Genomic DNA, 12,804 nt, shown 5'->3' with positions numbered 1-12,804 from the left:
AAATCTATTGAGAGTAGTCAAACAGATGCTAGCCGTTCCCACTCATTCAATCCAAGATGAAAGGTAGAGGGGGCAGAAAGGTGAGAGGATTTGAGCATATGCAGGTGAAGAAGATTAGCCAGTTAAAGATCAGTTTTAATTCCTTCTTAGTCTTGGACATAGCAACTCTAAAAATTTTGTGTTGCATCTCCTTGACTACAAGGACGTGACTATTGCAAGGCGAGGTTGTAACAAATTCCAGGGTGGCAATGGAAATAATATTCATAAATATTCATAAAATTGTAAAAAATATGTTTTTTGAGTGTCAAGAAATTCTGCTGAGAATAATCCTGGACTGATGAGAGTCTTTGCAGTTCACGAGTTTTTCTGCACAAAATTCACACTGGGTTGTTTTGCACTGAAAGCAGCACTTTTGCAAAGTAAACAAAATTTGCTGTGTGGGAAATAGTAAGTAGTAAGTAAGTAAACTTTTATTACAGTCAATGACCAGCTCATATCAAGGGTACCCAGTCCCATACATCCATAAGAAACACGAGGAGTTAAATACTTCAAATTTCAATATTAATAAAAATCATTATAAAATTGAATCATTGACAAAATTTAAAATCTAGGCTAAAGACCACATACCAGTACTATTAAGATGCAACTCAGCCCATGGGATCATCCTGGGGGGGGGGGGGGTCTAAAGGGAGAGAGTGGGGATGGTACCCGGGGGGGGGGATACCCATAACTGTAAATAACAGTCTATAACTGTAACTATAAATATCGGTCTATATCTGCTTTCTCATCTATATTCTATAGGTGATACTTAGTTCTTTTGGCTCTCAATCATCATTTGCCGGATGTTAATTGCAGCCATGCAGAACTTAGCGATGTTGTACGTCACAGCCGAGATGGTATTTGAGAGTAGTAAGGTTACCTAAAATTTTCCAGAACGCCCTGGGTATTTAGTTGTCCATGCCGTGATGAGACGTGTTCAAATGTCTCTATAAAACAAGCACTGCAGAAGCACATCTCCATTGTTTCTATGTGACCTGAGTCACAGGGACATAGCCTTACAGAGTATGGGGTCTTCTGATAATGACCTTCCAGTACTGCGGATGGAAGCGCATGTCATCGTGCCAAGGTGAAGGCTCTCCGATGGTTGGCTACCTCCAACATAGTAAGATATTCCATGTGTGGGACATACCGTGTTTCCCCGAAAATAAGACAGTGTCTTATATTAATTTTTGCTCCCAAAGATGCTCTAGGTCTTATTTTCAGGGGATGTCTTATTTTTCCATGAAGAAGAATTCACATTTATTGTTTAACAAAAAATGAACATTTATTATATACTGTACAGTAGTTGTCATTACAAACCAACATAACCAGACAAACTCTGAATCCTATCAAGAATTTCTTGTTACTACCATTATTTCCATGTACAGCTGGTATGTACCTTTACCAACCCTGCATGCTCTGGTGTTCTGTTCGGCGGTCATGCTTCCAAACAAAACCTTTGCTAGGTCTTACTTTCGGGGGAGGCCTTATATTTAGCAATTCAGTAAAACTTCTACTAGGTCTTATTTTTTGGGGATGTCTTATTTTCAGGGAAACAGGGTAGTATTTTGATGCAGAAATATTAATTATTGGGCAGCATTTTCTGCAGAGGAATCAATATTTATGCGTTGAAATATTATTTTCATGTACAAAATGATGTTTCCTATGCAAAAATATTGTTTTCTGTGCAGAACGAGCATGGACAAATTTTGTAAAGGACAAACCCCAATGACTCAAAAATAGTCAGAACTAGAGAATTTGTCAATAAAGAATTGGTTGAATAGGGTATGGGCTATAGCACTACTGAAAAAGCTAACTTATAAGTAAAGTTTAGCAAAAGCAGAAATATAAGATCTATTTGATAATACATAGAAGCCATTTAGCTTCCTTTGAAAAACTAGTGCCAAATTCAAACCACCATATGATTGAGAAAGATTGTGGATGTACAAAAAAATAATACATTACAACAATTATATGTAATGGATGAAAATAGAATAAGTAGTAGTATAGAACTAACAGAGCTTTATTGTATATAAACACTATATGAATGATGGGGTAGAGGTGAGGGGAGCATAAATCTAGGAATAGATGATGTAACAAGACAACTGCATTATGTGAAACATTCTGAAATTAGTAAATAAACCCTTTTATAAATAAATAAATAAAAATAAAACCAAAGGACAACTTTTGTTGTGCAGAAATCAACATCTGCTGTGTAGTGCAGGAGTTTTTTTCAATTGAAATATTTTCTATGCAGAAAATGCTGTTTTTCTGTGCAAACCAGCCATGCATGAATTTTTCACTGAATAAGTCCTTAATTGCAAGTAATTGTTAAACTGCATTGCTTTTAAATTCCAGACTGCAAATTTTGAGGGGGGGGGGAACTTAGTGAAGAATTACATCTCTATTCCAGGAATGTTATTCCGACTGTTCCCATATACTGGTTTTGGCACACTAGCTATTTTAGCACTCTCACCTTCAGAAAATTAGAAATAGAAAACACAGAAACAGAGAAAGTGTAGTATGGTTATACATCTTTTAACTGGTCCAGCTTGTGATGCCATTTCTCCTTTCTATTTCTTTTTGGGGTTTTATTTCTTTTCCCCTCCAAGAGTCAATTCACATTTTCTAGCTACTGAGAACATTGGGTCTCTTGCTGTTTTTGTGTGTCCCAATCATCTCCAACTTATGGTGACCCTAAAACTAACCTATAATGGGTTTTTCTTGGCAAGATTTGTTTAGAGCAATAGTTCTCAACCTGTGGGTCCCCAGGTATTTTGGCCTACAACTCCAAGAAATCCCAGTCAGTTTACCAGCTGTTAGAATTTCTGAGAGTTGAAGGCCAAAACATCTGGTTTAGAGGGAAGTTGTCATTGCTCTTCTCCGAGGATGGGAGAGTTTGATTTTCTCAAGATCATTCGTGAGTTCCCATGACTGGACAGGGATTAGGACCCCGGCCACTGCACCACATTGGCTTTGACACGGAGTCCCTATTAGGCTCTTATTTTAATCTCCTTCCTAGCCTTCCTATTTTTCTAAGGATGTTTTTGAACTTCTACAAACTTTTTAGTTACCCAAAGATAAATTAGACAGATAGTGTTGTGAAAAGTTGAAATATTATTATGAAAAGTTGAAATATTAAGCATATATTTAAATATATTAAGAAAATACAAGTTTAATAGAAGGTAAAACATTTTAAAGGGGCAAGAAAAACGAACCATTACTATGGTAGTTTTCCATAAATGTTTCTACACTTCTGAAAACATTGGGGTTGCACCTCAACACTGTTGTTATGAAGCTGACACAATTCGTAACCATATACTTCCTCAAAAAGCTATTCCCAAAACATTACAAATTTTTCCCAGTGGTTGTTATAGAAAAGCAGAACTTCATGCTGTCCTGCTTGAACATGCAAAATTGCTGACATTTTTAATGTTGTCATGACATACCAGATTTTCTTTGCCATTAATCAACCCAGAGGCAGCTTGTTATTGATATGTTCTGTTTTTATAGCTCTTTTATTAGACTTTGTATTCATATTTTCTGGGTGTTTTTCTTTCAGAGTAGAAGAAAGCTTCAAGACATTGTTCTGGGCAATTTTTGGACTCTCAGAAGTAAAATCAGTTGTCATAAACTATAATCACAAATTTATTGAAAACATCGGCTATGTCCTCTATGGTGTTTACAATGTCACCATGGTTATTGTTCTGTTGAATATGCTTATTGCAATGATCAACAGCTCTTTCCAGGAGATTGAGGTGAAATTCTGTTTATATCTTTTTTATAAGTTTTAGGATGATGTTCTCTTACTTTTTGCCACTTTTCTTGCTGTTTGCTGAATTGCAGTATGTTGAATCTGAAAGTCTTGGCAGTGCAATTCTACACATTTATTCAGATTCAATTCCACTTATTTCAGAAGACCTGCATTCCACTTAGGAAATATCATCTACTTCAGCAAAGTTTATTCCAAAATGCACATAGCAGTGAAGCTTGAGAATGTCAGAACCAACAATGGGTCAGCAAATCCACTCTGTACTTTAAATTAGCTATTCAAAGTCATGAATCCAATCCACAAAATAAATCCAGTAGCCTAGGCCATTTCAAGTTTGGACCAAAAGTCAAATTGGATTCAGCAATCCATGGATGTGGAAGCTACTAGCTCTCACTGGAGTCAGGCTTACCACATTCATGATGAGGTGGTTATTTAGGGATATTTCATGCAAAAGAGTATTTTTAATAAATTGTTGTTGAATGTTGTATTTTCTTTTATGTATTAAATATAAATCCCACACTTTTCTAAGAGTGCATAGATTCTTAGATTTATACTACAAGGAATCTGGAAAAGTGTCTGGTATATTTTGAAGGAACAAGTTTTAAATATACCAAGTAGGGGGCTACTTTGGCATTCCAGCATGCAATTCAATTAATAAATGAATTAAGAATTAGCACACAGAATTAAATTATCTTCTACCCAATTACAATATACATATATATTAGCGGTTCAAATTTTAACCATTGGTATAAATTAAAATTTAAATCTAACATTTCAGCTCTTTTTGGACCAGTGGTTTAAATAGATGCTCTACTAGTAGGTTCCCTGGATTGGCAGAGGGCTGAACTGGATATGTTTGAGGTCTTTACCAGATTTATGATTCTGTGGCCATAGATCCTTCTATGACTCCACCATTCCAGGTTATCACTGACCAATGTCTTTTTCTTTCAGGATGATGCTGATGTGGAGTGGAAGTTTGCAAGAGCAAAACTATGGTTCTCTTATTTTGAGGAGGGCAGAACACTCCCAGTACCTTTCAATCTAGTGCCTAGCCCTAAATCTCTGCTTTACATTTCACTCAGAATAAGGAAATTGGTGTATACATTATTATTGTGCCATAAAAAAGGTTTTCAGGGAGATGCTGAGATGAATCAGGTAATTTTATAATGGAATATACCTCTGTATCTTAGAATTGTAAATAAAAGTATATAGTGAGATAGAGGAAAATAATGCAAGCTAGTCTCGGTAAATTAATGAGAATTCTAAACTGCTGCTAAGTACAATGGTTGCTTTCTTTTGGATTTCACTTAGAAACGTCCTAAACTAGCAAGATGATGGTAGCAGCTGAATAAACATAGTTCTGAAATTATGTCCTATGATCAAGCTTGTAGCTGGAGGGGGGGGGGGTACGTATTCAACCCCCAAAACTGAGTGGGCTTCCCATGTGTCAAGGAAAGCCTCCCTCCAAATTCACCTCTTCCTTTGCTCAGTCCAAACCCCACAGGAATCTCAAGGCGACCAGCTCCCTGCCTAGGACAAAAGCAGAGTGAGGGCTGATCCAACCTCCAGAGCAACAAGTGAAAGAAAAAAAGGGGCTAGAAAGGAAGGGGCTGAACTTTTTAACCCTTGCCTGGCCACCAAAAGAAGAGGGTTAAGAAGAGAGGTTCCACTAGATAATTCAAAATTGCCTTTTGAAATGGAATCTCATTATAGTGGGTGCATGCATCTGCACCAGGGAATTTGTAAAAGTGAAGAATTGGGGAATAAGACAAACCATGAAATTTCTGTTGTTGTTTTAGCGCTTCCTCTCAAGTAGCACATGCCTGGTGGGTCTTTGGGAATCTGTTGTGAATTGGAATCTGCAGTGTGTATATTCCACTGAGAATAATGCAGTACTGACAGACCTCTGTATTTGGCTAGGTATTCAAATATTCATTCCGATGAGCATTCAGCCTCCCGTTCCTCCTAACCTGAGGAACAGCTTGTGCATGCAGCTGCCAATGAATTCCCATGGTAGAAAATAAATTCAGATAGAATCAGGCATAAGGAAGGCTCAGAGTAATTTTCCACATCAGCAGGACAACAATATTGACTAAGAAAGCCAAAATTGGTAATTTACAATAGCTTAGCGCACACCTGTGTTTGTATTGGTTATTTTATTTCTGTAAGTGATGAGCACAGTGGGAAAATACAAATAGGTTTGGTTGGAGAGCATGCATTAATGGAGCCTATATTTGACCAGTGATATTATTATAGAAACGGAATGGAATTAAGGTTGAAGGGGAAGTTTGCAGTGAGGGAGTGCTTTCTCTCTTGTCTGGGGCAAACATTAAAGCCAGATGGCGAGAATGAAAAGGTATCTGTATAAAGAGAACCGCTTGAATAATTCTGCATCTTTATAGAGAATTGTTACAAGGCAATTTAATTTGATTCATTCCTGTGAGTAAAATCAATGGTTGTTACTTACCTGTCATCCCAGACAATTGGCAGTGAAGTACATGACTCTTAATATATTGTGTCAAGTCAGCCTCCAGATCCTGTTGAGAGAATGAAAACAAATTTGAAATGAGTGCCTTCTGCCACCAAGTGGTCATATAGCATAAGCTTTCTTAGTGTTCATTTTTTCTTACTGAATTACTAATATCACAAGCAAGTCCAAAGACATTATACTGTGCACATGCTATGCACCTGCGCAAATAAGTACTTATGTGAATAATCCACTCATGTTATCAGTGCATCATGAAAAGAGGAAAGAAAGGGAAGATAACATGGGACAACAACCTTTAAACAACAGAATATCTTTTTTGACAGCAGCTATCTTTAAACAATAAGGCATTTCCAGAGTCTCTTGGGATCAGCTGGATCGTTTTCCTATTGCATAGTCTATCCACTGCACTGATATGAATAAGAAAGAGTAACCTGATATTTTATCTGTGTCATATTAAATGAAACCAACACCTTTTCTTTTATTTGAAGATCTTGAGGTCCATTTCATACATTACAGGATGGGGAGCCATTGCGGCTGTCCCATGTTATCTCCCCATGTCTGTCCAGATGTCCATTAGACTGACTCAACATAGCCAAAGTTAGGGGAGTTACGGGAGATGCATCTAAAGGCATATGGAGGGCTACAGGTATCATTCATGTTTGGAGGCCAATACTAGCACTTTGAATTGGGCCCAGAAATGAATGGGCAGCCAGTGTGTAGATTATAAACATTGGGGTAATTTGAGCATATTATCTAGCACCAGTTAAGACTCTTAGGCTGCCTATTTTGGAACAGCTAGATTTTCAGGGGCATTTTTAAAACTAGTTCTCATGCACAAGGCATTGAAGTAATCCAGCTGGGAAGTTAGCCAAGCATGTATGTCTGTAGCAATACATATTTAAGCCCCTGCTGACAAGGTTGGAGCCAAGAGTGCTCTCAAACTGCGAGCCTGATCCTTTAGGAGGTGACTGTTAAATAGTTTCCCCATAAAAGCCATAATAGCTTGCACTGCAGTCCATCTACTTATATTTTAAGTACTACAATATTCCTGGTTCTTCTGGCTGCAAAATTTACTCATGCTGAGCATTCTCCATCCTTGCTGTGATGTTGTCAAACATCTTCATCATGCAATGTATCCATTGGTAGTTTGATTGTTGAGCACCATTCCCAACATGTAATTGATGTAGACACTCATAACATGGTGAGAAGCAACAGCGGGGGATTAAAATTGAAAATTCTTGCTCACACTCCTATAGAGAAGCAAGTATTCACTCATAATGGGGAGTAACCCATTTTCTATGTCAAATATATTCATTGTGGTTCTTTTTTTGTGTTAGGAAGTTGTTGTTGGATTTCAGCTGTTCCATCCCAACTCAGCTTTAATCCAGATCTGGATTCCAAGCCACTTCCTCCCCACATTAGATCTTTTAGTATCTCCACTAAGCCTACTGATATTGTCCGTTTTTGTGTTGCCACTGCTGCTTTGCCTCCATAAATAACCATATTCAGAGCCTAAAACACTAGAAATAGAAAATCTGCTGTTTGTTAGTATTTTGCTGAAATATGTGAAGGTGGTGAAAAGAAGAGGAACGAGTCGTATTTATCTATGAATTCTTGATTCCCCTTTTTTCTTTCTATGTTTCAGTTGAGTCAGCGTAAACAGTCCAGTATAAGAAGCATTGATGACTTCAATTTAAACAGTTCAAGCAATCCACAAAGAAAGTACCAGGTAGGATCTAGAGTCTAACATTGACTACCTATCATGGAATTGGAAAGCAAATGTAGGCAGATAGTTCACAATCCTGTAAACTCAGCGGGCAATAAACTGCATGCAGATGGCTATGCTTTACTTGTTACAGGTAGATGGCTCTTCAAGTGTAAAATTAAGAAACTATCGTAATGGAATGGAATAACCCATTTTCTATTGTATTTGTTGTAGTTCATTTCTTATTATTAAGAAGTGGTAGTTGCAGCTAATGTCCATCATGTGTTTCCAGTGTCTGCTGGTACTGGAGAAGAGACACCCTTCTAATTTTCAGCGAATCCTTCTGAGTTTTCAGCTGCACGTATATCACTTTGGATGCATTTATACTGCAGCATTAATGCAATTTGACACCACTTTAACTGCCATGGCTCAATGTTATCGAAACCTGGCATTTTGTGTTTGATGAGGCAGAGAAAACTAGAGAGCTTGTAAACCCCACATGATTCCATAATATTGAACCACATCAGTTAAAATGGTGTCAAATTGCACTCATTCTATAGTGTCAATACACTCTTTGGAGTTTTGGACTGGAGTCTTATGCACAATTACATGATAATAAGTTCCATTGAACTTTATGAAAACCTGGTGATTAACAGGATGAGCAAATCAATGCCAGCATGATTTTTCTGTTTCTCTACACCAGAAAATTATGAAACGACTTATCAAGCGATACGTATTGAAAGCTCAAGTGGACAAAGAGAGTGATGAAGTCAATGAAGGTGAGTTACTAAGATGGATGCTGTTTGTGCCTTAGGTTTTAGAACTCAGCCAGGGCAGTCTAACAAAGTTCTGCTTTAGAAGTTAAAAAAACCCATAGATTTCATTAGCATTAGTGTTACCATATGCTATTGCTTGAGGGCACACAATAATACCCAACACTCAGTTGAATTTGAAATGCATCCTAGCATCACAGGTCATGGCCTTTGGATCACAGCATTTTAAGAACAAATCAGTGGGTTAAAAAAAGAAATAGAGAACTTGATATGGTCATGTCTGTGTCTTGGCACTTCCTTATAAAGCAAGGAACCAATTGAAAGCACAGAGAAGAGGAGTATGATAACAAACCATTGTCCAACATCTACGGTAAGAAAACAAATAGATCTAAAATTAACAATTTATTGTATTACAATAACTTGAAACTTCAGCTAAATTTTTAGAATGCAGTTTAGGCAAGCAGAGAAAGGGGCAAGCAGAATAACCAGAAAAGGTGACCATAGCAAATGTAAGAGTTCTGGGTTCATTTTGCTGTCTGAAATTGGAGGACAAAAGGAAAACAAGGATAAGGTGTAGTCAGATCTTTTACTGTGGTTCCAAATTGCTGGGTGCCTTAAAATCAGTGCCATATCGCGATAAGAACAAATGAGAGAATTTTCTTTTTTGAAAGCAATTTTTCTGGAAGCACAACTCTTTTTCCCTGCCCTTTTGTGACGTGTTTTAACATGCTCTCCATCCTTCCAGGATTTAGGGATTTGGAAACAGGTATGACTATATATGTGGGTTTGCTGGTGCTAAGTATTAACTGTTCCCTCAAAACCACACCTTATTCCCCACCCCACTTGGATCAAGACAAGTCAGAAATTAAGGCCTTGGCATTATGTAAGGTCAGAGATTGGGTCAGGTGAGAAGGAACAGCTAGGGCAGAGTTTAATCTTTACCAATGATGCCCTAAATCCAACACCTATACAGGCATACCTTGCTTTAAGGTGCTTCACTTTAGAGTGGTTTGCTACTATGGTATTTCACCACAGTTTTGTTACCCGTACTCAGTTTATTTATAGCATTTTTCCACTTCATGCTTCAGCATCATATTCTGGAAGTCTTTTTATTTATTGTTTTCATTATTGCATCTTTTAAAAGGCCTAGCACTATTGTGCACTTAATAAGTGGTAGCTTTAATATGTTTTTAGGCTGGCAATTGAAACAAAGCCAGCGATCCACTTTAAGGCAATGTTCTCTTTATGGTGATGGTCTGAAACCTAACTTGCCATATTAGTGTGATCTCTCTGTATCCATGCACGCAATTTGGTTAGATCTATGATTGCTAGCAAGGCTTAATTTGGGGTAAAGTTTACAGTCTTTTTTCAATTCTAGGACTCTATCCTGGACAGTGTGAAGTAAGAATATATAAAGATGCAATTCCTTTTCCCATTGGTAACTATGTAGTTTACAGACTGTCACATCAGAAAGATGATGTGAAAACAGATTGAGACTATCTATATATATATAAGAGTGATGGCATCACGGCGACCCACAAAACAACAAAACTACAGGCCCCCCAACCTCGAAATTTGACGACACAACCCATCATCCACGGCTCTAGGTTGATACAACAAAAAGAAAAGAAAAATAAAGTCCTAATTAGAAAGAGAGGAATAATTGCTTTTATCCAATTCCTGCCAGTTAGAAGGCTAAGCTCCTCCAACTTGGTCTCCTAGCAACCCAATAAAAAATAATAAAAAACACTAAAAAATAATTAAAAACACTAAAAAATTAATAACAGAAAACTAAAAATTATACAAGAAAGTAATAAAATATAATAAATAAAAAGATAACTTACAATAAAATTAATTAAAAAATACAAATAACGTCAAATAAAAATTACACAATTTTTAACCAATACCACCACCACTTTGCCACAGCAACGCGTGGCCAGGCACAGCTAGTGTCTTATATTTCTAAAAATCAAATCTTTCAATACAGCACACTTGAGCAGGCCCTTAAGCTGGATATTCTCACAACACTTATGCAAAATATTGAATTTGGTGTTCAAAAGTGAAATAATGTGAGATGGGTTGTGGGAATTGTCAGCTTAGAGATTTTTCCCTAACATCTGTACAAGGGTATGTTGCAGAAACAAGTGTTGCCCAAAACACAAAACTAATCAGTAGTATACAAACCTACAGATGGAATGCTACAGATTCTGGACAAGGGAGAAGCATCAGGACCATAAATATCACCAAACACCATAACCACAAAACATTTAAAAAACCCACATGCCTCCCCTTGACATCATCTTGTGCCCCATGGACCTGTCCTGTGCCAAGGGCGTGGGAAAGATCCCTGAGTACACAGCAAAGAATCAAACATGACTCATTGGGGGAAAGCACAGACAAAACTTAAGTAGAAAAAGGCAGGCAGGCAGTAAATTCAGAGAAAGTCTGCGTGCCAGGTAGCAGTTGAGACAACTGGAAGGATATGGCCTGGATTATCTTGTACAAGTGCAACAAAGAGGACAAAGAATCCATCTTTAGATAAGGTAGTGTAGTGTTTAGACTAGTGGTTCTCAACCTGGGGTCCCCAGGTGTTTTTGGCCTACAACTCCCAGAAATCCCAGGCAGTTTACCAGCTGTTTGGATTTCTGGGAGTTGAAGGCCAAACACATCTGGAGAACCACTGGTTTAGACTTGAGGCACCTTGTGGTTCAAGTCGAGGGCCATGGAAACCCGCTTGAGTGACCTTTGGCAACACACAGTCTCAGCCCCAGAAAACCCCACAACAGCATTAGCTTAAGGCCACCATAAGTCGGAAGGAACTTGAAGGTACACAACAGCAACAAATGAACCTCTGAAAATCCATTCTAAAGTACTTGCTTACATACCGCAGCTGTAAGTTTCGTAATCCATCTCACTTTATCCTTCTTTCAAAGAACCTGTGCATAAAATAATCCGATTTTTAAAAATGATAATTAGTTTTGGTTCTGAAAACTGGCCTGGCTTCTCCTTTTCTTCTTTGCAGTTCTTGATATTCTGTCTCTCTTTCCCTCTCTGTTGCAGGTGAGCTGAAAGAAATTAAGCAGGACATCTCAAGCCTCCGTTATGAACTCCTTGAAGAGAAATCACAAAACACAGAAGACCTGGCAGAACTCATCAGAAAACTTGGGGAAAAACTGTGCATTGAGCCAAAGCAGGAACAAAGTAACAGATAACATGAACTTCTTTCTGAAAAGAGAGGGGGGGGGGACTCCTAGCTGGCCAGTCCAATGAAAGCCATATCACTTCTATCTTTTTCTTCTCTTTCAAACATAATTGCCACTTTTGCAGCTGGTAACAGAATCAGGCGCATCTTGAACAGATCTTTTTTTCCTGATTTTTCTTTCTTCGTTTCTTTTTGTTAAGTGAGGAAACCAGCAGTTGTTCAGTCACACTTTCATTCACAGGGGAAAAAACTCAACCATTTTAAAAATCATCTTTAAAAATGCATAAAATATGGTTTGAGAAATTGCATGATTAAAGACTTTAAATGCTGGTTCTAATGACATTACAAAAGTCTGTCTCACTTTCTGTTACACACACACATGTATATTATATCATAGCCATAGGCACAGATATTTAAAATATATTCCAATGAAATCAATGAGTTTTTACAAATAAATTATTTGGAAATAGATATCTGATTACTTTTTTAAAATTATAAAATTAGTGTGGTCTGATTTTCTTTTTTTAAAAAAAAACAAAAAACAACTGAAATATGATTATATTCTGTTTATTTAACTAAGGGAAATAATTGCCATGCCAATGAATAACTGGTTCTAGAGGTCACAATTTGGTGGAAGAATCTAGCTGAAAAAGAATTTTATCCCAAAATGTCAATAAGGTTTTTGATACAGATCCTTGGTGGTATATACAGTAAAGTCTCACTTATCCAAGCTAAACGGGCCAGCAGAAGCTTGGATAAGTGAATATCTTGGATAATAAGGAGGGATTAAGGAAAAGCCTATTAAACATCAAATTAGGTTATGAT

General features: G+C 37.3%; 1 protein-coding gene across 1 annotated transcript in view; it reads left to right on the top strand.

Annotated features, from left to right (window-relative positions):
* The window catches only part of trpc6 (transient receptor potential cation channel subfamily C member 6), a 91,325-nt gene extending 78,875 nt beyond the window's left edge, over positions 1-12,450 (top strand). Inside the window, exons 8-12 of the mRNA XM_008108066.3 lie at positions 3,602-3,797; positions 4,763-4,966; positions 7,945-8,028; positions 8,708-8,783; positions 11,838-12,450. Coding sequence (XP_008106273.1) covers positions 3,602-3,797; positions 4,763-4,966; positions 7,945-8,028; positions 8,708-8,783; positions 11,838-11,989 — 712 coding nt within the window. The 3' untranslated portion in view covers positions 11,990-12,450. The remainder of the gene's footprint in view (positions 1-3,601; positions 3,798-4,762; positions 4,967-7,944; positions 8,029-8,707; positions 8,784-11,837) is intronic.
* Positions 12,451-12,804: the final 354 nt, after the last annotated feature.

This window comes from Anolis carolinensis, chromosome 3 (genome assembly GCF_035594765.1).
Source record: "Anolis carolinensis isolate JA03-04 chromosome 3, rAnoCar3.1.pri, whole genome shotgun sequence".
NCBI lineage: Eukaryota > Metazoa > Chordata > Lepidosauria > Squamata > Dactyloidae > Anolis > Anolis carolinensis.
Note: the sequence above shows the minus strand (reverse complement) of the source record. Positions and strands in the feature narration are given on the sequence as shown.